This window comes from Azolla caroliniana, unplaced genomic scaffold, assembly GCF_043228905.1.
Source record: "Azolla caroliniana isolate FFs.n. ecotype wild unplaced genomic scaffold, voAzoCaro1.0.p SCAF_4, whole genome shotgun sequence".
NCBI lineage: Eukaryota > Viridiplantae > Streptophyta > Polypodiopsida > Salviniales > Salviniaceae > Azolla > Azolla caroliniana.
The window spans coordinates 20,831,395-20,859,009 of NW_028230439.1; the positions used below are offsets into that span (position 1 = coordinate 20,831,395).

A 27,615-nucleotide genomic window follows, 5' to 3' on the forward strand; every position below is an offset into this window, starting at 1 on the left:
GTGGTATATGAACCTTATTTTTGATTGTTCGAAAGGCCATCATTTTCCAACGTGACTCTAAGATACCATCTTTCACAGTTACCAAGCCTAGCCTTGCAATTCAATTGAACTATGAATTTAGACTTCCTTTTACATCCTAGTGTAATATCCTTGATGCTGCCAACACCTTTGTTGCCACTGAACCGCGAAACTACAGCTTAACGGTTTCAACTGTTTGGTTTGGTTTGGTTCAGGTTCAGGTTTTTTAAAACGGTTTGGTTCGATTTCAACAGCCAGAAACCGCGGTTTAAATGGTTTAACGGTTTTTTAATTTTTAATTTTTTAAAAATTTTATTTAAAAAATTTTAAATTTTTTTTTTAAACAATCTTTTCATTTTTAGACCTTATTCTCATATTTTAGGAACATCTTAAAAAATTTAAAAATTTTAAAAAACGAAATTTTATAAATTTAAAAATTAAAATTTGACCTATGTTGAAAACCAAAACCGAACCATGAAATCGTGTTTTTTTGTGGTTTAATGGTTTAACAGTTTGAAAAAGTTTAACAGTTTCGTGGTCGTTTTGGTTCGGTTCAAGTTTCAAAAAATTTAAACGATTCGGTTTGGACCCTCTCAAACTGAACCGAACCTTTGCCAATTGTTAGCTGTCAATGAATTTATATCTTTTCTGCACTCAGGAGGCCTCCAATTAAATTCAAACATCGTTGCTAAGAAAGCACCAATTGTTGAACCATAATAGATTCTGAACATTTGAATGGCCGGGTACTATTAACAACATGCCACCATGAAGCTGTAATTCTCGTTTTCCCATGGTATATACCAACCTTCACAAAATAATTAATTATTTCTTCCCAATGTTGGGTACCTATGCACATACCTTTCAAAAGATTGAATCTTTGAGCTACCATATGATCTTCTAAATTTAGTAAAGTAGTACCCCCTAACCATTTTGGGGTACAAATATTGTTCCATGATACCCAACTCATACCAAGGTTTCTTTCTTTCTTTTCTATCGTGTATATTTAAGTGAACGAGCTAAATGATCAAGTGATTTCTTTGTCCACAGTAACAATGGAAAAAATAAGAAATCATTGGAATCATTATACTAGCTTGTACCACTTTGAGACGAGTACTAAATGGCCATGTTTGAGACTTCCAATACATAAATTTGTCCAAAATGATTCCCGGTATCCAATTCAAACTTTGCGATGATGAGATATCAATACCAATAAGGTAACGTAAGGGTCAACGACTCAACACACATTCCCTTGATCTAATATTTGGCCACCCCATCCAAGATCAACCAAATCACTCTTAGCGCATCTAATGAGCATAAACTTCCGCATATTTATATGTAATCCTGATGCCAATGCGAACACATTCCATACCTCCATGGATTTAGCTATATTATCAGGTGTCGCTTTGAGAAATAAAAACGAATCATCAACCAATGCTTGGGCAATCAATTGTCTCCTTTATGGTAGAGCTAATCCAACTATTTCCCCACATGTTGCCAACTCATGCATCTTCACCAAAATTGGGTGTGTAGCAATTGCAAATAATAATGGACTCAATGGGCATCCTTGTCTAAGTGATATTTTCAATGGTATTGCCCTAGTAACTCCACCATTTAACATAATGTGTGATACTACACCTAATCCCACCAACAACGATATTCAAGACATCCTTTCCCCAAAACCCATATGAGACATAAGTTGAGTAATAAAGACCAACTTACACGATCATATGCCTTCTCGATGTCAAATTGTATCATTACAATTTGTTGTTTTGATTCCTTTGCATAATCCACTGCCATTTGCACATTCAAAATATTATGTCGCTTCCCTCAATAAACCCATATTGCACTGGATGGACCACAAACGACAATACCTTTTGAAGTTTATTTGCAATTACTTTGGCAAAAATCTTATACATCCCACCCATTAATGATATCAGTCTCCATTGAGCAAAAGACATAGGAGATGTAACTTTTGGTACAAGTTTGACAAGACCAACTTTCTATGAATTGGGCATTTTACAAGAACTCCACACTTCTTGGAATATCATTGTTAGAGGGGCTTTGAGTTTTGGTACAAAAGCTTTAAAAAACTGACACTCGTAATTCCATCCCAACCCGAACTTTTATCAACTACAAGATGTGACAATACATATTCCACCTCCTCCTTTATATATCCTCCTCCAATGCAATCATGACATGTTGCCTACCATTCGCCTTGACTGAGTTAAGTAACATCGATTGCGCTTGTGTCATGTCATCATTCAGAATACAATCTTGCCCAAAAAGATTCGGCGTGAAATGTAAATACAATTATCAATAATCACTTGTGGGTTTGTATTCAAAGTTCCATCAATCTCTACACGTACAACATTCATTCTAGCATGACATGCATGCAACGCATGACAAAACTTATGTGAATTACAATTGTGAACATGTGCTTCATTTTTCATAGCCATCACTTGTGATTGTTGATAACTGCGAACCTCAAATACTTGTAAGGCTTGTGACAATGTCTCTTGAATATCTTACATCAAATCATCAAATGGAATCTTTACCAACAATGTATTGCATCTGTTTAGAAAGTGTTGTAATAAAATCATCTTTTGTTTACAGATGGATGCTTGATACCATAATATCGTGTAAATCATTGAATATTGGAAAGACAAATATCCCATGACAAAACACTGTGGACATTGACTTGTCTTGTAAACTCCCCCACCAATTGTCCCATAACATGTTTAAATTTATCATGTCCACGAAAAGATGAATTAAATCTCAATGGTTGTCTTTCCAATAAAGATCTAAAACCGTCCACATTTTGATGTGTGCATTCCAAAACAACTGGGAAATGATTTGATGATCCAATCCCCCTATACACTTGCATAGTCAAAAACTTTGGCAAGAATGTATCATCATGCATAATATAAATGCGATCCAGTCTACTCCAAGATGATCTATATTGTGCCAATTGAAAAGTATAACCAACATCATTTCCATTGATCTAGGTCCATGCATCATACCTTAAGACATCCATCATAAAAAAATCCCATACCTCTCGTTCGGGAGCATCCATCAAGCCATGCATTGAAGTAGATTGACCCACCTCAGAAAACATATTAAAATCCCCTAACAAAAAACCTGATCTCCCATGTTGTAAAACTTGATTTAAACATCTCCAAAGATCCATATGTTGTCTTGCAACATTTGATCTATAAATACCAACCACCCAAATCTGTTTCCATTCATAATTAACTTCAACCACCAAGAACCGACCACATACATCTCTTTGAACCACTACCAGTTTCAAACTATCCCTTACAATAAGCATTACACTTGAATAAGGCCCCCCACTGATTCCAACATAAAAAACATGATGTTGCTTATAATGAAAAGAAGACCCAGACTTAGCATGCTCCTTATGTTCTAATGCACATAATATATCCCATTGACTATTAAAAAAACTTTTCCACATACCATACTGCTTGGATGGAGAACAAATTCCCCTTACATTCCATGTGACTATCTTCATCACTCACTAATTATGTTGCTTCTTGGCTTGTTCTTGTTCTTGTTGTGTCAATATCTTTGATACATATCACCGAAATAATCACTTAAGAATACAAATGCATTTTGCACAGATGGTCGATGATTATTGGTGGATACCATTGTAACCCGTAAATTATCTCTTCTCCAATTTTGTTTTTCTAATAGTAAATTGATTTTACCGTTCTTATCAAACCTAATGTTAAAAGGTTTTGTCACTTGATTAGATTGTTTTTATTGTGACCCTTGCCACGGTTTTGACCTTCCTTTCAATTGACCATAATTATGTGCATGTGATAACCCCATAGGATCCCAAGAGGAACTACCCCTCTCTCGCCCATGATGTGCATAAACTTATGATTTACCCTAGAGGCCACCTTAATCCAAGATCCATCCTCATCCATTAAATCTTTTCTTCTTTCTTGAATACCTTTGTCAATATGTTCCAAAATAACGACACTCTTACCTTTTTCAACATTTGCCTCCTTACTTTTCACCACCTCATTATCATTTAGTATAGACTCTGTCATTAACTCGTCACCATGGGAATTATTAGTCACCTCCACTGCCGGTGTTTGTTGACATTTCGCCATGAAATGGCCTAAACCACCACATCGGAAGCAATGACCAGCAAATGATCCCCAATGCAATTGGCAACAGAATGACCTCATCTCCTCAGTTTTTATGTTTAGCCACAAAGGTTTCTTTTCTATTGTATTCCATAGCATACATAACCTATATCTATTATATGCTTTGGCATTTGGGCCTACTATCACCCTTCCCAATTGTTCCATTACACCTTGAATTATAGGCCATAAAAACAAAAATTTACACTCATATTGGACACTCTTGTCTCAAAATTTCTTGAAACTCGGTTAGTGGTCTCCAAGGGACAATATAGACTAAATTATTATTGTAAAAGACCGGCAGATGTGATAACAATCTATCTCGTTGTTCTTCAGTTCGAAAAATGACCTAAAAAATGCGCGTGAACCTTTATACACATCTTCCACAATATTTCTACCAATAATTGCATTTAGCCATTGTGCCATCCAATTTACTAAAGGATTTTTCCCTGTAAAGAAGCAAATAATGCCTCTCTCATGAAACATGGAAAACGCCTTTAAAACATGCATCTCCACCTCTACAATCTCATCCTCTTCTACATTGGCCACCATATCTACATATAGTGTCCGGTAAAATCTCATGGAGTGCTTCATTAGCAACTACATGCATTACATCCCAATATTGAGTCCTCCTCACCTTCTCCCATAACATGTGCATATGATGGTCTTGGCATCATATCTATATCCCCCTCATGCATATTATTAATGCTGATGTTTTGTTTCTTCAAAATAACCTCATCTTCTCCTTCTCCTCTCTTACTCAGTATTTCTCTCTCATTTATACATCCATCCATCCCTTCTATATATACTATGCGTTGAGATATCAAGGTCAACTAACTTTAGCCATTTAGTTAACCATGTAACTTAGTAGTTACCTAAATAGAATCTAGTTAGTGTGTTGACCTTAAATCCTTAAATAGGACCTTGTACTTAAGTGGGTTATTCTAGATCCTCCACTCCCAAGTACATTTTATATAGGACTTACACCTTTGTACCTATATTCTCCTCACACATGTGCACCCTTGCACATGAGATATATATATACCTCATTGTGGGTATTTTTGCAACTTGATGATGCTTATTAATATAGAGAAAAGTCTTTTGCTACACTCTAGTTAATCATCCCTCATCTTGTCTTATTATTCATAAGTGTTCTTTCTCTCTTCGTCTCACACACATACACACACATATCACATAATCTTCCACAACTTAATCACACACGTGATTAAATATTCACATAATTAGATACTAATTAACCCTTAGTTAATCATCTAATTATTAACACTATGCCCCAATTATAAGGAAAAGGAAAGTAACAGAAGGATAATTAACCTGGAATAGACAGGATGACATTCGAACTTGTCGTCGAAGAAGAATGTTGCTATAGCACTTGCCCAATTATGTCGATGTAGCCTCTTCTTCTTATATGTACATAACTTATCTATCTCTAGATCTGTCTATCTCTCTTCTTTGTCTCCTTCCTTTTCAATCTACTTTGGGAAAATGAGAAGGAACGGATGTGTTGGTGCTCTAGTGGCAAATAATTGTTCCTCTCTCTCTCTGTCTCCTACTCTATTTCTCTAATTTTTCACGTTTCTTATCTCTCTCTCTCACACACACACACACACACACACACCTCACTTCTTTTTCTTCAACTCTCTGGTTGTACCATACAATAACCACAAGAAATTAACACTTATCTTCTCCCTTTCCTAGATTCCTCACTAAATGATCTATGTACAAAAACCCCCTACCACGCATGGAAATGTAGGGTCCAGGTGTGGAATTGTAGCTTACAATGATGTATCAATAATTTAAAAACCTATTACTACACGAGCATATGATTGATCGGAATAAACATGAATTCCAAATCCAAACCATCAACAAAAAGTTTGATTAGAATTTGATCGAATATAAGGCTTGTTTTAGAGATGCCCCACTCTTGTTATGTGGTTGGTCGGCTTCTCTTTTTGGCCATTGGAACTTAATGACTAAGTCGTCCACAATAAAACAAATACATTGATTGCTTTCAATAATTTCAAATCCAAATGGGTCTTGGTCTTGCTTTCTTGCTTTACCAATATTTTCAAAGCCAAATAGGTCATGATACTTGATTTTCTTGTTGGCCCACTAGTATGACTAAAAAGAAACAATTCATGTTTTTTATTGATAAGAGGTGGGTGTGATTTGAAGAACCGAGTAATATGATGACAATGATCATTATTGTCATTGAACAATATAGAATGATGTATGTGTATACAGGTGTGTATACAGACTTATCCTTTCAAAAGAGGTCAGTCATGGATAACATTATCACTATAGTTTGAGAGTGATGAGCATGATTGATCCAATGAGTGGTTATAAATTCGTATGAATCACTAAGAATGATGTATGTGTATGCATGCATGCATGCATGTGTGTGTGTGTGTGTGTGTGTGTGTGTGTGTGTGTGTGTGTGTGTGTGTGTGTGAGAGAGAGAGAGAGAGAGAGAGAGAGAGAGAGAGAGATGAACATATACTAGATGCCAAATTTGGCCTATGAGACAAACATGATTGTAACAAATATGGGTGAATTCATGTGATATCCACCAATTGCATGAGAGAGAGAGAGAGAGAGAGAGAGAGAGAGAGAGAGATGAACATATACTAGACGCCACATTTGGCCTATGAGACAAACATGATTGTAACAAATATGGGCAAATTCATTTGATATCTACCAATTGCATTGGTTGTTAGGTAAGTTCATACAGAGGAGTTAAGTGATAAGGGATACACTTGGGGGAAGGGGGAGATCTAATTAACCCAATTACAATTTACAAGAGAGAAAACAAAAGGCGATTTATCATAGTGTACAACGTAAAACCATAAGAGGGATGACCTGTACAACGTAAAGTCCATCCCTAGTTAGCAAACTACTAGAATATAAAAAGAAAGAACAAAATATATATTATGGTCTTTTAAGAGGCAAATTTGGCCTATGAGAACAAACAAGAGCTTACATCTTGAGATGTTACATCTTTGAGAACAAACCAAAGTAAATGCAACTACACACATAAAGGGTAAAATGTAACTACATAAAGTGACTAAAGAATGGTGTTATCCATAGCATTTGTCTTGTTCTTATCTTCATATGTTTGGAATGATGTATCTATGGACATGTACTCCAATACTAGGCTAACATGTAAATTGCATGGGTTATTATTTCATACTTCCGGTCCTCACAAGGCATTCATATTTAAGTGCAATGATTTCATGAATATGCATGTTGTATCAGGCAATATAACCCTTGCTTATTCGTCACTCCCACTTTTCACATGATAAAACTTAGTTGATATATGAAAGTGGGGATTAATAATGTACACCAAGAAATATATATGAAGGTGTTTGATGGGCACCATATTTAATCACAATAAATTGGGAAGTGAAACATTCTTGGTTAAAGGTCGAGAGCCACAATGATTGTTGGTTGGTACAATCATCAAAACCCCAAAAGCTGAAGAACAAAGAAAGGGTCTCAATGTTACACAGGATGCATCCTCGTGAAGGAGTATATGCTTTAATTCACATTTTCCTTGTTGCCATGAAAGGAGCTACATTTCATTACGGGAAAAAAAAAATGTTTTGTTTCGATGTTTCTTCATCATGAACATATTTAAAACATGTAGTTCCTATCGATCGTATATATTATGTGTTGCTTTAGATGTGCCTAATTAGATCTAATGGAGCGTCAAATGCCTTGTAAATTTAGAGATTATCGACCTGATTGTTGCACCTGAATTGTATGTAATCATCAATTCTTCAAGAAAATCCTACTAGTAAACCAAACTGATTGATTCAGAGCTCTTAATGAACCTAAACAAACTTATGACATTATATATCGACCACTTCAAGCAATTTCTCAGTAACTTCCATGCATTTAGTGAAACAAAACACCATGAATATGGGGGGAATGCATGGGAATCAAAGCAAACAGGAATTCAAGTAGCTTTAGACAGCATAAGCTATACCTAAAATTATCCATCATGGAAGTCGAAAGGGCACAATTTCACATCTTTTGGATTCATGGAGCTTTAAGCTTCAAACACGGGATCCTCACAATTCCTCTCATTGTTCCCAATGATCTGTAATGCATCCTCTGAATACCTGTGTAGCATTTTTCGGGCAATTCGTTTAGGTTTAATTTTCGTAACCTAAGCCTCTTTGGGTGATTTTGAGATGCAACAAGAAGAAGGCAATCAAATACAATTGGGTGAATTCATGGAAGAAAAGCATAACAAAGAGAAAGAATTAAGTGATGGGAGGTTTTTAATCTAAGTAAGGAAGCATTGAATGGCTACAATTTGGAAGGATGGGTAAGAAGGGAGAGAAGAGGGGGCATGGAAGTAACAATCGGCAACGGTTCGGTTCAAGTTTAGGTTTCTATTAACGGTTTGGTTCGGTTTCAACAATCAAAAACCGCAGTTTAGACGGTTTAACGGTTCTTTATTTTATTTTTAAATTTTTTTAAAAATTAAATATTATAAATTTTTAAAAATTAAAAATTAAAAAGTAAAAATTTGACCTAGGTTGAAAACCAAAACCAAACCACGAAACCGTGGTTTTTACGGTTTAACGGTTTGAAAAAGTTTAACGGTTTCGTAGTTCGGTTCGGTTCAGGTTTCAAATTTAAACAGTTCGGTTTGGACCCTCTCAAACCCAACTAAACCGTTGTCGATTGTTAGAAGGAAGGATGGGGATGATTGATGTATGCACAGAGATGAGCCTTGAGAGTTTGACCCCTGCACAAAAGAGAGAGAGTCTAGAGAGAGAGAGCCCAGATGATTGTAGCTCAATTGGTAAGGTTGCCCAATGGAGACCAGGTGATCATGGGTTCAACCCTTACATTCCACAGTGGCATCTAGTGAATTCAGATATATATATATATAAAGTGTATAATAGAGAAGTGAGAAAATGAGACAATTGGGTTTCGAACACAAGATGATGCAGTGTATGTGGTGTTAACAACTTATCACTAGGGTAAGCTAATTACGATAAAAAAGAAAGAGAGTGAGAGAGAGCTTAGTTAGTAAGGTTGCCCAACTCAAGAAATCAAAATGGAGACCTTACCAACTCAAGAAATCAATCAAGAAGTCTATAGAGAGAGAGAGGCACACATAGACTACCACTAAATAAGTATAGAGAGTAAACAAATCAATCTTGACTCTACTCTCCCCATCAATGGATGCCTTCCCTTTCGAGAATGATTCAATCAAACGTGAATGGTAAATCATCTCAACGTTGGATTGGATATATAAGAATGGTTTTGATTGAATCACATGTCATCACGTTTCAATACTTATTATGAATTATTAAAGTACTAAACATTAGAAAGATAGAGAAAGAGGGAGAGAGAGCTTCAGCTTCTATGACAGTATTCCCAGGACAATTCACCTTCTTTCTCTTCCGTCTTCCTCAGATTCTTCCTGTTGTTTTGATCACCGCCGTCATCATGATCGACTCTGATTCTGTTTCTGATTCTGAGGATCACCATGGTCCATGACTATGATTCATCTGATTCCGGGGATCACCATGACTATGATTCATCTCATTCTCACACCTGATTCTCGTCCACATGGTGGATCAAGCTTCTGCTCTTCTTGGTCATCGTCATAGTGTTCTTGAGAATCATATTGGCTCTGTGCATGTCCCTGGCTCTAAGGATCTCCTCCCCATCCTCTCCACGATCTCCACGGTGTGAATTTTCTCATGAAACCCTATATACCTTGCAGCGTTTATACTGATGATTCGTGACATAATGGAGAGAATGAATCAATCACTAATGTCATTAATCCTCTCATTAAGTTTCAATTCTCAACTCCAATTAAGTCATTAGATCCTTCAATTATGCCATGGATAACTCTAGCATAACTTGAAGGGTTTATGCCATGACATATCCGCTCATATATGAAACTCCCATGAAATTTTAATGCAGATATTAGCTTTGTTCCACCTCTCCTGTAGTCGATCCTGGGAGTTTCGAGAGAAATCGCCATTGGCCCCGTTGCCGATGTGTCCATTCTTTTGGGCAACTTAGCGACTACGGAGTTCCCTCCACCCCCTGAGGCCACTACATCATGCGATACTACCTCTTTGAAGTTCATCAATGCAGCTTCCACCAGCTATACCCAGTCCTACCTTTCCCTCATCTTCACTGCCACATTCTTCACTGGAGTCTTCCAGACTGCCATTGGCTTCTTCAGGTTATTGAAATTAACTTAAATTTACATGATTATGTTCTATTTCTCATGTTGAATTTCTCGTGTATGTGTGTTAAAGTCTTAAACATGTATGTGTGTGTTAAAGTCTTAAACATTTTTCTCACCATAGAATAGATTAAATGATACGCACATCGCGGATTAGGCCCTAAAGATGATGAACTTCTATAAGAGAACTAACCATACCTAGGTGCAGTGGGGATCCCTTCCACCTGCCTCACCTAGCCAGATATGCTAAACTTTGGAAGGTCATAATGTTACAACATTGTAGTAGAACAGGGAAAATGAGATTTTTTTCCACCACGGAACACTTATTCTAGCTGAAACTTTTTGTGCATATTAGGAAGATAGCATTAAATTTTTGTATTCACTTTTGCAACCCTGGGCTTCAAACGTATCTTTGGGACATGTTTTTGGCACAGACTCGGATTTCTTGTCGATTATCTGTCCTATGCTGCAATTGTTGGCTTTATGGTTGGTGCAACCCTCACTATTGCTCTCCAACAGCTCAAAGGTCTTCTTGGAATACCTACGGAATCCTTTACGAGGAACATTGACATTGTGTCTGTTCTTCATTCAGTCTTTAACCATACATCCAAGATATGGTATGTGTTATAATTTCTTGAATGAGCTCTTGTCGATGCAAATCTTATTGAGGCATGTAGCCATTTATAACTGTTATTACTAATGCTTTGGGACATAAGTATGTCTATAGCAGTCCAAGAGCAGTTGAAAGGGTAAAAATCTATGCTGAAATTTCATGTAATCGCTTTAAACATAATATAAACCATTGTTGGGAAAGAAAAAAAATAAAAAATCTTAGTGAGGCCAATTCTTACTAGTGTTGTTGATGTTATAATGCTGTGAACAGTGGAATTGGGAGATGATCCTCATCGGCCTCTTCTTCCTAGTATTCCTTCTACTAACCAGATATATTGTGAGTTACAAAATTAATATATCAATGTAAGCACTTTATCATGAGAATGCACATGAATTTTTGGAGTAAATGATAGCCTCTTCTTCCTAGTATTCCGTCCACTAACCAGATATATTGTGAACTGTTACAAAATTAATATCGATGTAAGCACTTTATCATGAGAATGCACATGAAGTTTTGGAGTAAATAATGCCAGCTCGGGGGGTAATTGGTTGGGTGAAGAGTCCATGTTTAGCTAGGTGTCCTAAGACTCTTGTTTTCTTATTTCTTTACTGTCGTTCTTATACAATTTTGAGCATCAGATCTCATGATTACATGAGAAAAAAGCTGTAACTTTGTTACATTTTAAATTTGCAATTCAGGCCAACAAGAGGCCAAGGTTTTTTTGGATATCAGCAATTGCTCCTCTCATTTCTGTCATCCTTTCCACTCTCTTCGTTAAAGTCACTCGTGTGGATGAGCATGGTGTTGCCATTGTATGTTATGTTATAGCCATTTCTATATCAAAGCATTTGTGATGATGATATCAGAAAATTGTGTAAAAATTGGTTTGTGCTATGTAGGTCGGAAATATTGAGGGGCACATAAATCCGCCATCAATTGAACGCTTTATGTTTCATGGTTCCATCCTTAAGCATGCTCTTGTTATTGCTGTTCAAGCAACGCTTGTAGCACTCACAGTAAGTACTATCCCTTGGGGATGCAACGCAAGACATTACTAGCACTATCTTTAACAAACTAAATTAGAACAAAATGGATCTATATATATCACCGGAGGGGATTTCAATAGGAAGGACTTTCGCATTCATAAGAGATTATAACATCGATGCCAACAAGGAGGTGATAGATTTTGGAGTAATGAACATTGTTGTGTCTTGCACTTCTTGCTATGTTGCCACTAATAAACTAAGTTTCTAAAAAGACATTTTGTAGCCAAATTCTAGCACATTTTGTTACTGAATTGCTGGTAAGGTGTATTGTAGTTAACCTCCATTAATGTATGTTTATGCATATGCTCATAACTAATTTGGTGTGTGATCATTATGGCATCGATAATACTAATGAAGGGTGGACATGGATGTCACATGTAGGATCCTTCTCATGATCAGCCGTGAATTATAATGCCGGTTGCAAGACACCAATGACCAACATAATAATGTCCATCCTGGTACTTCTGGTACTAGGAGTGGCAACACCTCTATTTCACAATACTCCTAACTGCATCCTGGCATCCATAATCATAAATGCGGTTCTTGGCCTCTCTGATTACAATGCCATGTATAAGATATGGAGAGTTGATATGGCCGACTCCGTCATCATGGTTTGTGCATTCCTTGGCGTTGTTTTTGGTTCCATTGAAGTCAGCCTTCTCATTGTGGTATGCATTGTCCTTTGATTCGGGAACTATCACATAAATATTGATCGTAGTTGTGTGTGCTTGTCTACTATGATTTTCTTGCTTTTTGTCACATTGATCTAACTTCAAACCTAACTACCTCCATATTGATGCTATGTCTCAAGTAGCAAATTCAAAAAATTTAGTTGATATGAATATGAATGAAAATGGTGATGTTGCTGATAAGTTCATGAAATTTTGGAGGCTTTAAACAAGATGATGTCATCCTCTTAGGACTTAGTTTCCCAAACTCTGTGCTAGTCCACCCTTCTGATTGTTGCTTCATTCCCATCATGGTAGCCAATTATACGTTCAAAATCAACTTTGATTGATATAAGTGTTCCTACACTAAGTGCATCTATCTCACAAGAAAACATCCTTCATATAACAGCCTTTCCCCTCTCAATCCGACTTTTACATCAACCTTCTGAAATCACAACATCTTCAAAAAATAATAACAAGTTCAATAATAAGTCCAGAACATTATATCAATCAACATATTCAAAATTCGACTATAACAATTCTAAATCAAATGAATCTAAATCTAGGTTCCTTTGATGTTTTTGTAAAAAATGTCAAACAAGTGGGCATAAATGACAGGATTATTACAAACAACATGGTGATAAATAGCAATGGGCCTGATTCGGTTTCGGTTCGGTTCAGTTTCTTGGCCTTGAAACCAAACCAAACCATTTATTAATAATAATAACTTAATCAAACTGTTTTAAAATTGATGAAGCCATTTAAACTGAACTGTTTAGAGCCGAACCGTTAAACCAAACCATTTACGAAAATTTTAAAACCAAACCAAACCAAATTATCATAAATCAAAACCAAACTATTTTTTATTGATATTAATCATCATATATACTACAAATTTGTGTGAGAAAATCATCATAAATTTTGTCATCATACGTATCATAAAATTTGTCATCATACGTATCATAAAATTTGTTATCATACTTATCATAAAATTTGTCATCATACTTATCATAAATTTGGTCATCATACTTATCATAATTGATCATCATAAATAAAAAGGAAACTCTACATATAATACATATAAAATTTAATAAGTGAAAACAAGAGTTTAAAATTAAAAGTTAAAAGTTAGAGCCTATAGAGAATATTTATGAGTATTTTTTAACCTATAAACCTTTAAACCGAACCACACAAACAGAAACCGATAAGCCAATAAACCGCTAAACTGGTTAATTCAAAACCAAACCAAACCGAAACTGAAACCGATTAGTACATTTGAAACCAACCCATTTATTTATCTTTAAACCTATAAACTGTTAAGCCATGGTTTTTCGGTTCGGTTCGGTTTGAGCCGAAATCAGGCCCATTGCTAGTGATAAAGGAAAAAGATTTCATAAGTAAGGCCCTACTTATCATGCATTTTATGAGAGGTGTGTTGATATATCACAAAAAAGGAGCCCATTTGGTTCTGGGGTTCTGTTTCAGAAATCTTAGAGGGACTTGGATATGAGAGGTGTGTAGATATATTGAGCAAGTTCAAGTTCAATTGTCAAGTTCTCAACAAACATTAACGAATTTCATTAGTTTGATTTCAGGCCAAAAAAACATCTTCCTATTGGATTGTTGATGCTTCCCTTGTCGAGTGGATTCATCTACATCTTCCAGTTTCTGATGCATCTCCACAATTCACCCCCTCAAGATTAAGGTTAATGACTTCTTGGCAAACGTTCAACAAGGACAAGGCTACTAAACTCCTAAGATACAGTCCGATCATCTCCCTTGAGGTTTGCTTTATCAAATTCATCAATATGTTCATCTGGGATTTCCTCGTCTCAGATGCTTTGCCTTTTTCTATTCTTGATTTAGGAATGAATGAAGCGAACTATTGAATCATATTCCCATCTTCATGCCGAAGCATATGTGATCAATAGTAGAGGACTAGATAGTACTTCAAAAGCTCACCAATTTCTTGGAGGTGGCAAAGGTATCACAGAATGCCAAGTATTTTTAATATTAGGATAGTTCGAGATATTATGGTATAATTAGTTCATATTTTTTACCTGCAGTTGCTTATCTGTTACTCTGGAAAAATGAGAAGCACACGTTTGTAGCTAGGACTGGCGTATTAGTGTTGATCTATATTTTCTCTTCATATCTAGTGTTACAGTCTTATCTACAATATCAAAATTGTGTATGGTGCTTATTGCTGGGTTATTCTTCCAAAACTACCTACCGGCTTCACGGTAAGATATATCATACAGAAATTTATCATAATACCCCATTTTTCATGATATGCTGAAAAACCACTCTAATATGATTTTAAAATCCCAAAAATCCCAAACTTGTCATCCCAATATGTTACATTATTTTGTAGACTCTTTCTAAAATCTCTAGACTCACGTGTTATGTTAGCCATTGACTTTATTATAGCATCATCATCCCTCAAGAATCACTTTATACTTTCCCTCTCTAGAGTGACAAACAGAGATCTCGTCGAGGGATAGTTTAGGATTTTCATGAAAATATCCTTAAATCCTCTTTTGCATAATCACCTAATTAACTGTTTCTGAGAATGAGAAGAATACCCATGTATTATGAATTTCAGAAGAGCCATCTGCTACAATAGGAATAGTGTTTCTAAGCATTGCACTTTGTAATTGGCTTTTGCAAGTATGTTTGAATAGTGAGCAAATTTACACTCTCACCAATGAAATTCATACTATAGGGGTATTCTTTTGATTCTCAGAAATAGTTAATTAGGTGAATATGCAAAAGACGAAAGGATATTTTCATGAAAATCCTAAACTATCCCTTAGCGAGATCTCTGTTTGTCTCTCTAGAGAGGGAAAGTATAGAGTGATTCCTGAGGGATGATGATGCTATAATAAAGTCCATGGCAAACATAACTCGTGAGTCTAGAGATTTTAGAAAGAGTCTACAAAAAAATGTAGCATATTGGGATGACAAGTTTGGGAATTTTGAGGTATTTGGGATTTTTAAATCATAGAGGTGTTGTTCGGCATATCATGAAAAATGGGGTATTATGGTAAATTTTTGTATGATATATCTTACAGTGAAGCCGGCATGTAGTTTTGGAAGAATAACCCAGCAATAAGCACCATACACAATTTTGATACTGCAGATAAGACTGTAACACTAGATATGAAGAGAAAATATATCAACACTGATACGCCAGTCCCAACTGCAAACGTGTGTTTCTCATTTTTCCAGAGTAATAGATCAGCAACTGCAGGTAAAAAACATTATCTAATTATACCATAATATCTGGAACTATTCTAGAATTAAAAATACTTGGCTTTCTGCGATACCTTTGCCACCTCCAAGAAATTTGTGAGCTTTTGAAGTACTATCTAATCCTCTACTATTGATCACATATGCTTCGGCACGAAGATGGGAATATGATTCAATAGTTCGCTTCATTCCTTCCTAAATCAAGAATAGAAAAAGGCAAAGCACTTGAGACAAGGAAACCCCACATGAGCATATCTATGACTTTGACAAAGTAAACCTCAATGGGAATATAATTCAATAGTTTCCTTCATTCCTTCCTAAATCAAGCATAGAAAAATAATACCCCATTTTTCATGATATACCAAAAAACCACTCTATGATTTTAAAATCCCAAATAGCCCATGTTGGGGAAGCACAAGAGAATACCACTCTTCCACACGAAAGCTAACAAATCTTTTCCCCACTTGTGTTTTAACCAAAACTAATCTTGACAACAATTCAGCAAGAAACTCCACATTTGAACACTAACAAGATCAAAGAGACACGAGATTTACGTGGAAAACCCCGATGTGGGGAAAAACCATGGGACCGTTCACAACAGTACCAAAATTCCACTAATAAACAATAATTCAGTGGGTACAACAGGTTTTCATCTCTAGTTCAAAACTAGAGGCTTTACAATCTTTAAGGTAAGTCCTTGGATCAACAAATCTCTACAAATTATCATATAGTAGCAAATTTCACAAATTCATAAAATTTGATAAGAGTAAAATCTATGAAGATAGAGAGATAAAAAAACAATAATCCAACTGTTGGATTTGAAGAAGATAGTTGTCACGAACATGACAACAATCATGTCAAGATTTGAACTCTTTACCTCATGTATTATAGTCAAGTGTTATGTTCTAACCAATACATCCAAATACATGGTCATGTTATATATACCTTAGTACATTATTAGTAGATTATCTATTTCAAGTTCTAGGAGTTTTTAGAAAGTTCTAGAACTAGAGGGTTCTAGAATATTCTCCAAAATATTCTAATGCATGTACTTCGACTCACAATATATAAATACTTGTAACTTCCTTGGTCCCTTTCAAGGGATTCAATGCCAATCATTGACACATCAATCTCGTATTCGTGTTTAGCTTCATTTTCTCTCCTTGATTTACATCTCTGTCTTTATGCTCTTGTATTGTTTCTAGCGTCTTAAGTTCCTCATCTCATCGCTTCCAACTTCTCGAGTTTTTATCCTCATCATGTCGAGTTCCATGTTCGTAACCTTATCGGGCGTAGCCTCGTCATCTATGCTTTGTCGTAGTCTAGGGTTGGTGTGTTCGTGACAATAATATCATAAACAAGTCATTAAACATTGGCCACGATCAGAGGTTGTTTGGTCATTGATCGAGGCAAGAATCGTAGATGGCTACTCTATATCTATCTTCTATCCCTCTCTGTCTTTTCTTTCGTGTTGCATGTTCTTTTTAGTATATTCTCAAAAAACAGAAATAGTAATAATAAGGGTTATGTTTCAAAAACACCCCTTATTACCCCTAAGAAAAAACCTATAATTAGAAACTTTATTTGAGCCCTTTTCATACTAATTTGGACCCATTACAACATACACATCCACATACTAATGTGGCTAAAAAAAACATAGACCCAATGAAATATTTGGACCTCTTCCTCCATGTAGGAGGGACGAACCCAACAAATGGCAAGCTTCAATCTTACTCTTAGGTAAGATTTTAGTCAACATGTCAAATCCATTTTGGTCGGTGTGCACTTTTTCAAATGCAACTAATTTTTCTTCCACCATTTTGCGAATCCAATGATATCGTCTTTGAATATGTTTGGTTTGGGCATGGTAGGCAGCATTCTTGGCAAGGTGAATTGCACTTTGACTATCACAATAAAGTATATACCTTTCTTGGTTCAAACCAAGTTCTTCAAGAAAAATCATCATCCATAACAACTCCTTGCATGCTTCAGTGCCTGCAATATATTCAGCCTCTGTAGTTGACAATGCAACACACTTTTGCAGTTTAGATTGCCAAGATACAACTCCTACAAATGTCATAAAATACATAGAAGTAGACGTGCAAGAATCAATATCACCTGACATATTTGCATTTGTGTATCCATCTAACACAAGTTATCCAAGTCCAAAACATAAACAAACTCTAGAAGTACCTGTGAGATACCAGAGAATCCATTTCACTGTTGTCTAGTGCTCCTTTCCCGGATTAGACATGAATCGACTAACAACTCCAAATGCATGTGCAATGTCTGACCTTGTACACACCATGGCATACATCAAACTACCAACAACGAAGGCATAAGGCACTGTCTTCATCTCTTCTTTGTCTTCTTTACTTGTATGACACTAACTAGAACTCAATTTCATATGGCTTGCAAGTGGAACTTTCATAGATTTAGCCTTGTTCATGTTGAACTTTTAGAGCACCTTTTCAATGTACTCCTCTTGTGATAACCATAGCTTCTTGTTCTTTCTATCACGCGAGATGTTCATGCCCAAAATTTGCTTTGCAGGGCCAAGATCCTTCATGGCAAAGGACTTGCTTAAAGCATTCTTCAAACTAACAATCCTTTTGGTGTTAGAACCAAGGTTGTTAGGTACGGTACAGATACCATACGTATATAACATATTAATAATACGCGTATAGTACCTTCCAATTTAAAAATATGTTTTGTAATATATTAAATACTTCTAGAATTTGAAAATTATTTACCTTTCTAAAAAATATTTGTAATATTGTAAAAAGCATATATGTTTACATAATTTTATGATGTACATTATAGTTCTACATCACGAAAATTTGAACATTTCATATCCTAAAATACTTGTAATAATATGGATGTTGACATTAGCTTATTCTATAATTTAGTATAAATGTATATCACGATGTTCTATTTTAAATTGTAATTATTTGTTATTATGCCTTCATAGATTGAGGAATCGTCTACAATTATCACACTCAGGATAGATTTCTATCTTTTTTTCTCTCTCTTCTTCTTCTATCATCTTCGATTATCACACTCAAGAAAGGTTTCTATCTTCTTTTCTATCTTCGTCTACTTCTTCTTCTTCTTCTTCTTCTTCTTCTTCTATCTTCTGCAATTATCACACTCAGAATCAGGACAGGTTTCTATCTTCTTCTTCTTCTTCTTCTTCTTCTTCTTCTTCTTCTTCTTCTTCTTCTTCTTCTTCGTCGTCATCGTCTCTTCTATTCTTCTTTCTTCCTTCTTTTTCACTAAAATCTTTTTTTTCTTTTGCTTTTTGTTAGGGTTTTACTTACATTTTTTTATAAATACGTATTATACCTGTTTTTTTTCAAATGTACGTTAAATACCGTATTGGACAAATGTACATGATATTTGACTGAACAACATTGATGTATAGTACGTACTATACAAATTATGAGGTATTATACGTATTTAAACGTTATGAGGAAAATGGAATACTCAAGAAGGTGTATATTTCACAAATAGAATAAGAATTACAAAATGTAGCATAACAAGGAGTCACAACCGACTTAGTATAAAGTGTGAGGAGGGTACTTTATATATAGTCACCCTCTCTCTTCATTAACTATCTACAACAACCACTCTCTCTCTAGGGAATGTAAAGACTCATAGTCATGGGGATTCGGGAATATGTAACTCATTAGTTATATGTCATAGAATATGATTCTATGACACATAGTTAATGTGTAGAGAGTACTGGTGTGACTCTTGACCTTTGAGTAATCATAGATTCTCAAAAGGTGTGTTCACACGTTGCACTATGTTGAGCTTGATTCTCAACATGTTCCAACAACTTTTCGGTTCAAGATTTCTCATTCTTTAGTAACAACACCCGATGGAATAGTCTCTCTTAGAATAGCCTCAACCAAATCCTTCACATACAGGATATACTCCATACGGATTTTCCAAATGGTGTAATTGGTAGCATTTAAATTAACTATATCGGGCATGTCAACTTTATCATCCATTTTTACTCAACACAAGGATCACACAAGTAACCTTGCTCTGATACCACTTTGTTGGGGAAGCACAAGACAATACCACTCTTCCACACTAAAGCTAACAAATATTTTCCCTACTTGTGTTGTAAAATAGAAGATAGTAATCAAAACCAAAACTAATCTTGATAGCAATTTAGCAAGAAACTCCACACTTGAACACTAACAAGCTTAAAGAGATATGAGATTTACGTGGAAACCCCCAATGTGGGGAAAAACCATAGGACCGTTCACAACGGTACCAAAATTCCACTAATAAACAATAATTCAATGGGTACAACAGGTTTTCATCTCTAGTTCAAAACTAGAGACTTTACAATCTTCAAGGTAAGTCCTTGGATCAACAAATCTCTACAAATCATCACATATAGTGGCAAATTTCACAAATTCATAAAATCTGATCAGATTAGAATCTATGAAGATATAGAGATTGAAAAACAATAATCCAATTGTTGGATTTGAAGAAGATAGTATCAAGAACAAGTCATTAAACTTTGGCCATGATCGGAGGTCGTTTCGTCATCGATCGAGGCAAGAATAGTATCGGGCTACTCTACATCTATCGTCTATCCCTCTCTCTCTTTTCTTTCTTGTTGCATGTTCTTTTTAGTATATTCTCAAAAAACAGAAATAGTAATAATAAGGGTTATGTTTCTAAAAAACCCCTTATTACCCCTAAGAAAAAACCTCCAAGTAGAAACTTTATTTGAGCCCTTTTCATACTAATTTGGACCCATTACAACATACACATCCACATACTAATGTGGCTAAAAAAACATAGACCCAATGAAATATTTGGACCTCTTCCTCCATGTAGGAGGGACGAACCCAACAACCCAAAATTCCCAAAATTCCCAAACTTGTCATCCCAATATGCTACATTATTTTGTAGACTCTTTCTAAAATCTCTAGACTCACGTGGTATGTTAGCCATTGACTTTATTATAGCATCATCATCCCTCAAGAATCACTATATACTTTCCCTCTCTAGAGAGACAAACAAGATCTCGCTAAGGGATAGTTTAGGGTTTTCATGAAAATATCCTTTCCTCTTTTGCATATTCGCCTAATTAACTCTTTTTGAGAATCAGAAGAATACCCCTGTAGTATGAATTTCATTGGTGATGGTATAAATTTTTGAGAATACCTATACTACAATAAATAGGCAAGGCATTTCAATGGTGAAGGTGATGCATCTATGGATAAATGGTCACAATGGTATGGGTAGGTAGTGACGTTGGTGATGTGCATGGTTTGTGGGTTTCATGTTGTAACCATCCTTGACAAGACAACCAATCTCCCAAACATGCATATCACAAGAGAATTCATCAAAATCATTGAATATGATTATTGGTTAATGCGAACTTGAAGCCTTTGTTAATGAGATTTGAGAAGGCCACTTGAAGGATTAGATGTCCATTGTCCGTTGTATCAATATTCACCCAAGTATGTGCCATATAACCCACTTCTTGAAAGAGCCATCTACCACAATAGGAATAGTGTTTCAAAGCATTACACTTTGTAATCGGCTTTTGCAAGCATGTTTGAATAGTGATGCAAATTTTCATATCAACTTGGTCAAATATAATCACATTCACCTTCTTGAAAGAGTCATTTGCTACAATAGGAATAGCGTTTGTAAGCATTACTCTTTGTCATCGGTTTTTTGCAAGCATGTTTAAATAGTGATGCAAATTTCAATATCAACTTGGTCAAATACAACCACATTCGCCATCATGAAAACCATTCATAACAATTGAAATATCCTCTTCTTGCACAATTGGAAGATATTGATTTCAAACACATTCACCATCAGGAAAACCATTCATAACAATTGAAATCTCCTCTTCTTGCACAATTCGAAGATATTGATTTCAAACACATTCACCGTCAGGAAAACCATTCATAACAATTGAAATCTCCTCTTCTTGCACAATTCGAAGATATTGATTTCAAACACATTCACCATCAGGAAAACCATTCATAACAATTGAAATCTCCTCTTCTTGCACAATTCGAAGATATTGGAAGGTAGTATCTCTAAGGATTCTTGACAAACAATTCCATTGAAAGAGTGTTTGCAAATCAAGAGTATATGGGGGTTGGAAAATGGAAAACAAAATTGTGCAAATAGCCTAAGGTGTATAAATTCTACCATGATTTTAACCGCCCTATTCGAACAAACAAAGGAAGTGTACAGTCTAAACAAACAAAGAAAGTGTATTGAGACATCGAAGCTGAAAAATATAACAAGACCATCCGCTCCCTATTTCTCAAGTGATATGTGGCTTTCTCTAGATTTATATAGTTCACTTCAATCCTTGAAAACTTTCTTGAATAGTTGAAGCCTGAAGGTCATATAAAGCTGCACTCTTTTATGGTTTAGTAATCTATTCTATTGTCATCTCATGGAAAAATTAAAAAATGTGTTACACCAACTTTTAAGTTTTGAAGATTCCTTTGGTTCTAAAAGCTAAGGATGTCAAATAATTTCTTAAAGATTTTGTCTTCTTCAAAAATCATATGCTTAACTTGGTTTATTTCTTCATTCTTATCTGACTTGAACACCACATAACAATTAAAAACCACACATAAAGGTATATGCATTTCTCATGCTTTGTAAGTTGATTTCTTAGTTCTCTTAATGAAAACATCTGATGCTGGATTCTTATAATCTCATCCATCAGATGTGGATAGCTATCAATAGAAGGGGAATGCATGTTACTTGGCATGATTATGTAAAGGAAGATTCTTGGATGGTTAATCCTCATTGAGTGCAAAATGGTGGCGAAACAATGCTGTCAGTTAGGAGTGGGTAATTATAAATGAGGGACCTACAAACAAGAACAAAATTAATTTGGTTAAAGACATGCAAGTCACATATAAAAACTTGGTCTCAGGCTCTCTTTGAATTCATCATTAGAATCTGAAACTATATTAGTACATGTACTAGAATCCAAATTGAATTTCTTGATATCAATATCTTGTTTTGAAGGGTAATTTGAAGATGACACAATGTCCAGAGATTGTTTCCATAAACGTGATCCTTGCATTGAATCCGATACAGAATCTATACATGGGATACATCCTCCATCCCTCGTAACCATGATATTGAATCCATCTACAGAACCTTGGCTTTGGTCACCTACATGGTGGTGGAAACTATCATTTTCTACTATGAACTTGTCCAGGTTATCGTCCAGTTGAATCCATACTGGCCCTGGTATTTTCAAAGCTCCCAAACTCCTGGTTAGATGAAATACTCCATCTACATCTTCTGACAATTGAGCATCATTGTATATGCTTGACATTAGTGCATAACCAGCTGCTGCATGGGCTGCTTCATGCTGTGCTACATGCTGGAAGCATCGCTTCCCTAAATCTACACGTCCATGAGTTTTACAGGCAGACAATAAAGTCATCCAACCAATTATGTCAGGATTGTTCGGCATACTTAAAAGCATCTCTTCTGCTGTCTCTAGACATCCTGCACGGCCAAAAAGATCGATCATGCAGTTAAAATGCTCAGTCTTTGTACACTTTTCAACCTCTTGATCCCCACCATGCTTGAAGTAAATATTTCCTTCATTTACCTCACCACCATGACTGCAAGCTGAAAGTATATTAGAATAAGTTGTATCCTGAGGAACAAGCCCTTTCTGCTGCATTATTTCAAAGCATCTCCTAGCCAGATCAAAATTTCCCTGTTGGGAAAGTCCACCAATGAGAGCTTCCCAAGAAATCCTATCTTGTTCTGGTAATGTTGAAAAAACCTTGAATGCATCTTTTAACCTTCCAAAGGTTGCATACATGTAAATTAAAGCATTGCCAAGGTATCCATCTGAATAGAATTCACTTTTCATAATCAAATTATGTATCAACTGTCCTTGAACTACAGCTCCAATATTACCACATGCTTTTATCACAGCAAGAAAGGATGCCGCATTAGGTTCTATTCTGTTTTCTTTCATCTTGCAGAAAAGCTCAAGCGTAGAGAAATCCTCTCCATGCTGCGTGAATGCTGTCATCATGGCAGTCCATGATACAACATCATGATATTTCGAAGAATTAAATACTCCGTATGCATCATCAACACTCCCACATTTAGAGTACATGTCGATAAGAGCACTTCCAAGGACCACATCTGACCCAAATCCTCTGTGTATAATTCCATGATGAGTCGATCTCCCTTCTTGCAGGGCTTCTTCATTACAGCATGCTTTAATAACACATAAAAGTATCACTTCATTGGGCTGAATGCTTTCCTTCTGCATAGTCTTGAAAAGCTGGAGTGCGGTAGATGTAACTCCATTTTCTGCATATATTGAGATGATCGAGCACCATGATATGATATCTCGATTTGCCAATCTATCAAACACTCTTCGAGCTTCCACAAGATAACCACACTTACCATAAATATCAACAAGAGAGTTCCCTAGAACCGCATCCAAATGAAATTCATATTTAACTATTTGATCATGTATGAGCTTACATTGTGCAACTGTGCCAAAAGAGGGACAAGCACTCAAAAGGCATAAAAATATGACTCTATCAGGATAGACTCCCTTTTCTTGCATTTCGTTGAGCAATTCAAATGCCACAGAAATATATCCAGACTGCGCATAACCAGACACCAAAACGCTCCATGTCACAACATTCTGCTGTGGCAAACTATTGAAAACAGCATGGGCTTCTCTCAAGCTTCTACATTTTGAAAACATATCAATCAATGTGCTTCCGATACCTAGATCAGACTCAAGTCCAAAGCTCACTATTTGACAGTATAACTGCATCCCTTTCTCCAAACTTTCTGCAGCAATGCATGCCTTCATGGCATATAAATATGTGATTTTGTCTGGCAATACCATCTCCTCTTGCAATTTGTCAAACATGAACAAAGCCTTGGATGGATACCCTTGCTCGGCATAGCCTGCGATGATTGCACTCCATAATAGAATGTTCTTGTTTGACAAACTATGGAATGCATTGTCCATTTCTGTCAAGCATTTGCACCTACCATACATATCAATAAGAGCTCTTACAATAGCTGGATATTGTTCCATCCCATCTCTAACAGCCTGGCAATGAATAAGGTATCCCTCATCTAAAGTGCAAGCTTGTAAACTCCAAACAAATGTAGCTTCATCTGACTTCTCCATTTTCCAGAACAACTCAAGTGCGGAATGACAAAGACCTTGCTGAACATAACCAGCAATCATCACACCAAATGAGACAACGTCTCGATTCTTCAAAGTGTTGAAAACATATCGAGCCTCATTCATGGTTCTGCACTTACAATACATGCTCATGAGTGTATTTGCAACCATTATATCTGATTCCATGCTGTTCCTGACGAGATAATCGTGTAGAACCTTCCCATGTATAGATGAATTAATGTTGCTGCATGCTCTTAGGAGACAAAGGCACGTAACTTTATCTGGGTTTAAATTGATTTCTTGCATTTTATAGAATAGTTTGAGTGCACACATATCTCGTTCATGATGAACATATGCAGCAACCATCGCCCCCATTGAAACCATATTCTTATGTGAGAAGTTCTCAAAAACTTTACAAGCATCTTCTAAGCTTCCACATTTTGAATACAAGTCGATAAGGGTGCTTCCGAGAAGTGAATCCAGACTGATCTTTTCCCTTATAATCTGATCATGTGCAAGTCTACCTTCATACAAAGAACCTATACCACTGCATGCTTGAAGAATGCACAAATACAATACTTTGTCAGGTTGAATGCCCTCAACATGCATTTTCTTTACGAGGTGAAGGGCAGAGAAGCCATCTCCTTGTTGTATATATCCGGTAAGCATAGCATTCCATGTTACCACGTTTCTATTAGGCAAATCATTGAAAACTTTGCGTGCATCTTCAATGCTTCCACATTTAGCATACATATCAATCAAAGAGCTACCTATAATAACCTCTGATTCAAAATCATCACAAAGCACATGAATATGGATCAAATTTCCTTGCTCCAAATCCCCTAGCTTTGCACAAGCTTTTATTATACAGGGATATAAACCACGGTTTCGCTTGAACCCACTCGATCGACGAGATTCATAGTAAAAATGAAGAGCTTTCAGAGCTTCTCCATGGTTAATTTGTGCTAAAACAAGAGAATTCCAAGTATAAATACATGGAGTCAATACTCCAGAAAAAACCAAATTTACTTCTAGCAAGCTACCACATGAACCAAAACCTCGAATCAAAAGATTGGAGATGGAGATGGAATCAAGCTGATGGATGACAGCAATAGAATGCAGAGACCTTATGGCTATAGCGTCCTCTTCCTTGATGCATTTCTGCAATAGATGAAGGATTTCAGTGTGTGAAAGACGGCTTCCTTGCAATATATCTTTGAGTTTTCCTTCTAGAGACAGGGATCTAAAAACGTCTCTGGTCTTCGGTACGTAGGTTTTTGTCATGCTTTAAGCGAATGTGCTTTTCTAATCCATCTTTCTAACTCTGTCTCTTCTCTGTGTCTGTGTCTGTGTCTTTATGTGTCTCGTTGGGAGCAGAGAAGCAGAACAGGTTTTCACAGTCCAGTTATGACTTCTCGATTTAATAGAGCTAAAGCTACAATTATGTGTAGATATATATATGTATGTATGTATGTATGTATGTATCAGTATGTATGTATATGTACATATATCATATATGTATGTATATGTATATGTTTATAGTATATACTAATATGTGTATCATGTATGTATGTATGGGTAAGAAAAGAAGAAAGTTGGAGAGAGAGGAATCGAACCCATAGCCCAATTTATGATGAGGGGGTAGAAGGGGGTAGAAGTGTATCTAGGAGTGGAAGGCTTAACCAGTTTGGTTTGGACAAGGCCAAACTGGTTAAGCCGAAACCGAACCGTTGTCGATTCCTAAAGTCTATGTACCTACGAACCATTTAGCAAATGGGCACCTCGCGGCTCCAATTTCTACAAACACTTGCGCAACATTCGACTATCCTTGAGGAGGCTAATCAATCACTACATTCCACTCATGGGACACGAAAGGAAAGGATGCAAGCAAGATAGTTGAGCATGGCTAGTCACATTATACATATGTGCTTATGTATGTACGAAAGACAAACGAACATGTGCTCATTCCAAGAGTTGAGAGATGGAGAGAGAGAGCCCAGATGGATGTAGCTCAGTTGGTAAGGTTGCCCAATGGAGACCAGTAGGTCATGGGTTCAACCTCTACATTCCACAATGGCACCTAGTGAAATAGAGATATATATGAAGTATATAATAGAAAGGTGAGGAAACTAGGTTTTGAACCCAAGACACAATGCTTGTAGTGTTATTGACTTACCACTAGGATAAGCTAATTACAATAATAATATTATTAAAATAGAGAGAGAGAGTGAGTGTGTGTGTGTGTGTGTCGAGGGTCTTCAAATGGCAAGGTGTTCCATGCGTGGGGCAAAGACCCTCGCATATGACGAACGTAAAAAAACACGATAATGTACATATATTCATTCCGCTGCAAAAAACTGAGCTCAAAGCTCATCCTTGAGTACATACTTGATTTGTGGCCAATCT

The 27,615-nt window shown here is 36.1% G+C and overlaps 3 protein-coding genes and 1 pseudogene across 4 annotated transcripts; 2 read left to right on the top strand and 2 right to left on the bottom strand.

Annotated features, from left to right (window-relative positions):
* The first annotated feature begins 9,590 nt into the window (after positions 1-9,590).
* Positions 9,591-11,318, top strand: LOC147865359 (sulfate transporter 1.1 pseudogene; annotated as a pseudogene). The gene is made up of 3 exons (XR_015529689.1): positions 9,591-9,717; positions 10,158-10,425; positions 10,863-11,318. The product of XR_015529689.1 is annotated as a sulfate transporter 1.1 pseudogene (transcript).
* On the top strand, positions 11,188-13,403 carry LOC147865360 (high affinity sulfate transporter 1-like). The gene is made up of 5 exons (XM_087318660.1): positions 11,188-11,202; positions 11,312-11,377; positions 11,740-11,853; positions 11,941-12,057; positions 13,374-13,403. The coding sequence occupies exons 1-5, from the start codon at positions 11,188-11,190 to the stop codon at positions 13,401-13,403; spliced, it is 342 nt and encodes a 113-aa protein (XP_087174786.1).
* A 2,134-nt stretch (positions 13,404-15,537) lies between these two features.
* On the bottom strand, positions 15,538-16,244 carry LOC147865361 (3beta-hydroxysteroid-dehydrogenase/decarboxylase-like). The gene is made up of 2 exons (XM_087318153.1): positions 16,085-16,244; positions 15,538-16,002 (listed from the first exon to the last, which is right to left on the bottom strand). Exons 1-2 carry the CDS (start codon positions 16,194-16,196, stop codon positions 15,824-15,826), a joined length of 291 nt encoding a protein of 96 aa, XP_087174279.1. The 5' UTR covers positions 16,197-16,244; the 3' UTR covers positions 15,538-15,823.
* A 6,599-nt stretch (positions 16,245-22,843) lies between these two features.
* On the bottom strand, positions 22,844-26,588 carry LOC147865362 (putative pentatricopeptide repeat-containing protein At3g01580). The gene has a single exon (XM_087318140.1). The coding sequence runs from the start codon at positions 26,491-26,493 to the stop codon at positions 22,930-22,932; it is 3,564 nt and encodes a 1,187-aa protein (XP_087174266.1). The 5' UTR covers positions 26,494-26,588; the 3' UTR covers positions 22,844-22,929.
* Between the last annotated feature and the right edge of the window lie 1,027 nt (positions 26,589-27,615).

Coding starts and splice junctions, on each gene's coding strand:
- LOC147865360 (XM_087318660.1), top strand. Junction 11,378..11,739: donor TTCTACTAACCAGATATATT/GTGAGTTACAAA, acceptor TTTGCAATTCAG/GCCAACAAGAGGCCAAGGTT. Junction 12,058..13,373: donor CAACGCTTGTAGCACTCACA/GTAAGTACTATC, acceptor CATAAATGACAG/GATTATTACAAACAACATGG.
- LOC147865361 (XM_087318153.1), bottom strand. CDS start 16,196: ATGAAGCGAACTATTGAATCATATTCCCATCTTCGTGCCGAAGCATAT. Junction 16,003..16,084: donor ATTTCTTGGAGGTGGCAAAG/GTATCGCAGAAA, acceptor TTTTACCTGCAG/TTGCTGATCTATTACTCTGG.
- LOC147865362 (XM_087318140.1), bottom strand. CDS start 26,493: ATGACAAAAACCTACGTACCGAAGACCAGAGACGTTTTTAGATCCCTG.